At 45.5% G+C, this 2,737-nt stretch overlaps 1 protein-coding gene across 1 annotated transcript; it reads right to left on the reverse strand.

Moving 5' to 3' along the window:
- Positions 1-1,693: 1,693 nt before the first annotated feature.
- Positions 1,694-2,733, reverse strand: NHLRC1 (NHL repeat containing E3 ubiquitin protein ligase 1; the record flags this gene model as incomplete). The annotated part of the gene is made up of 2 exons (XM_010019405.1): positions 1,694-2,235; positions 2,436-2,733. Coding segments are annotated over 2 exons (840 nt in total), but the record flags the coding sequence as incomplete, so codon positions are not given.
- Positions 2,734-2,737: the final 4 nt, after the last annotated feature.

Below are 2,737 nucleotides of genomic sequence, written 5' to 3' on the forward strand. Positions count from 1 at the left end.
AGGATATCTCCAAATGAAAAAAAAAAAAAAAAAGAAACTATCTACAGGGCAACTGCAATAGAGGGATTGGCTTGTAACAGAGAAATCCCTGAAAAAAAGGTATGAGTTTTCACTAGATTATTCAATACAGGAGTAAGCAAATCACACTTTATTGGCATGTCACTGTTCAATTAACCTTTACAAATAGCTGCATTTAATAGACTTGTTTTGTTGATATAAATGTTAACATAAGACAGATTAATACGCTGTCTGATTTAGAGAGCAAAACCACTCCAGTTTAAAGCATTTGGCAAATCACTGGTGCAGCAATACATGCAGCTATTAAATGCCCTGAAGCCAGACCAAAAGCCAGATTAAGAATGTACTGATAGAAAGATTGCATGTGAATTTCAAATTCTGCTAGTTAGTATTAACGATTTCAGTGACTAAATAAATGACACTAGAAATTTTATGCCACTTTAACCTACTTGTCTCTAACTCAGAGAGCATTTACACTTGTATCTAACTTCCTTCTAATGTTGAGCCACCTAAGCAGCCATTTTAGTAGCAGGTATATGCCTAAAAACACACCAGTGACTTCTAGGAGGGTGTTAAATCCTTCTCAAAATCATTCAGATAAACCTTAACTTCCAATGTGAAATAAGGCAACTTCAGCTTTGTCCACAGTGAAACTGTTTTTATGAAAATATAAACTGACCTAAACCTGCTGTGTATTCACAATCAACAAAGCCTCACTGGATGCTTGGGAAAAAATGAGGCTTACATCCCCCTTTCTCTATTATGTCTCACCAACCTTTCAATTGTTAGTGGAATCTTGAAGTTTTGGGTGCAAAAGTACTGTATTATTGACTAGACAGAGGAGGGCAGTATTGGAGAGTTCCCAAGCATAGGTGTCTTAGCAGCACAGCCAGCTCAATTTTATATATGCAGAAGTATTTGTGGTCTAAACACAAACACTTCAAGGAGCTTTTAGGGAAAGCTGCTCATGCTGGTAGCCACACACCAAGTTATCTCCAAGTATAGACACAGACTTGTGCACTATACAGGAAGATCAAGTACTCCAGTAGAACCCTAATAAAGGTGGGAATAAACTAGTACAGGGAAGAGTGCTCCCAGAAGAGCGCTTCCCCAGTATGGAAAAAATAGGCTTCGAGCACTAATTTACTTCACATAACTCACTCATCAGCCGTAGCTCCTCCACCACAATGATCCTAGCTGAATTCAGGCGACCTTGAACTGAAGCTTCCATTTCTCCTATCACTTTGTCAAGTCAGTCTCCTTTCTCAGGCAGAAATCCTGGGAACAGAAACTCTGTCACTCTTACGAGTGCTTAACAAAGAATAACGAAAACTACATGCTGGTAAACAGCATCACTTTCCAAATGTCACTGTTCTTACTTGTCAAAAAGTGCCCAAAACTTTTGCTTGCCAAGGTATGGAACAGTTTTAAAACGCCGAATTATTTTTCTGCTTGATTCATTGTTGATTACAGCCTGCAACCGCCAGATCTTCTCCTATGGACAGGCAAGAGATTCATTATAAGTTCTGCAGGAAGCACAGAATGTTGCTCAAAGAGGACAACTTCTCTTAAAGCCCAGAAAATGTTTCCTTCCTACACACTACTAGCACCAGGACTTCGCGTGCTTTATGGCCAAAAGCAGCTTGAACCTATAGCAGTAAGCATCTAAACCCATTCAGGTGGAGCTAAATATTTTTACTGAATGATCACCGCTGTCTAAAACAGCAAGGGAGTTGTTTGCCATGTAAGTCAGTCCTACGGGATAATAAAGCCCATGGCTAATTAGAGGGTTAAAGATGGGAAACTCCTCAGGTTTCCCTAAGCATATCACAGCCTGGCTACAGATATCAGTTACTACAACACGACCCTCTTTGTCAAAGGCCACAGCAGTAGTATATATTTTGGAGGGGAAAACAAGGTTCAGACCAAAGCTATCCATCTGGCCGACAAGATCCATCTCTGCACTGAATATCTTCACTCGGGTGCTGCTGCTGTTCGGTCCTTGAGCTTTCAGGTGCTCTATTACCACGATAGCACCCGAGGTCTGGGAGACTGCAACCCCTCTTGGGCTGATGAGCCGAGACTGGATCATCTGACACTTCTGTAATTTCCCCCTCCTGAAGTCGGCCGTCAAGCGGTACAGAGCACCTGCCTCCGAGTCGGTCAGGATTACTTCACTGTCCGGGGTGGCATCCAAGCCCCAGGGCAAACAGAAACCTTCCCGGACAGCCAGGACCCCCCTTCCCTCGAAATCAAAGGCCTTCACAGAGCAGTCCCCACCATCAGTGACCACCACGTGCCCGTCTGATGTGACCGTCACATCAAGCGGGTACTTGATATCGTTGCCCGCGCCTCCGAGTCGGTCAGGATTACTTCACTGTCCGGGGTGGCATCCAAGCCCCAGGGCAAACAGAAACCTTCCCGGACAGCCAGGACCCCCCTTCCCTCGAAATCAAAGGCCTTCACAGAGCAGTCCCCACCATCAGTGACCACCACGTGCCCGTCTGATGTGACCGTCACATCAAGCGGGTACTTGATATCGTTGCCCGCGTCCCCCCGCTCCCCGAACTGCTGCAGGCAGGATCCACCCGGCCCAAAGACGTGGATCTTCTTCTTGCCGTCATGTGCCACTGCCAGGCGCCCCGACCTCCAGCAGGCTGACACCCCGGTGGGGTTGACCAGCGACCCCCAGCCCCCCAGGGACAGCCGGAGTCCGAAG

Source organism: Nestor notabilis, unplaced genomic scaffold (genome assembly GCF_000696875.1).
Source record: "Nestor notabilis isolate BGI_N333 unplaced genomic scaffold, ASM69687v1 scaffold5248, whole genome shotgun sequence".
In the NCBI taxonomy this organism is placed as follows: Eukaryota; Metazoa; Chordata; class Aves; order Psittaciformes; family Psittacidae; genus Nestor; species Nestor notabilis.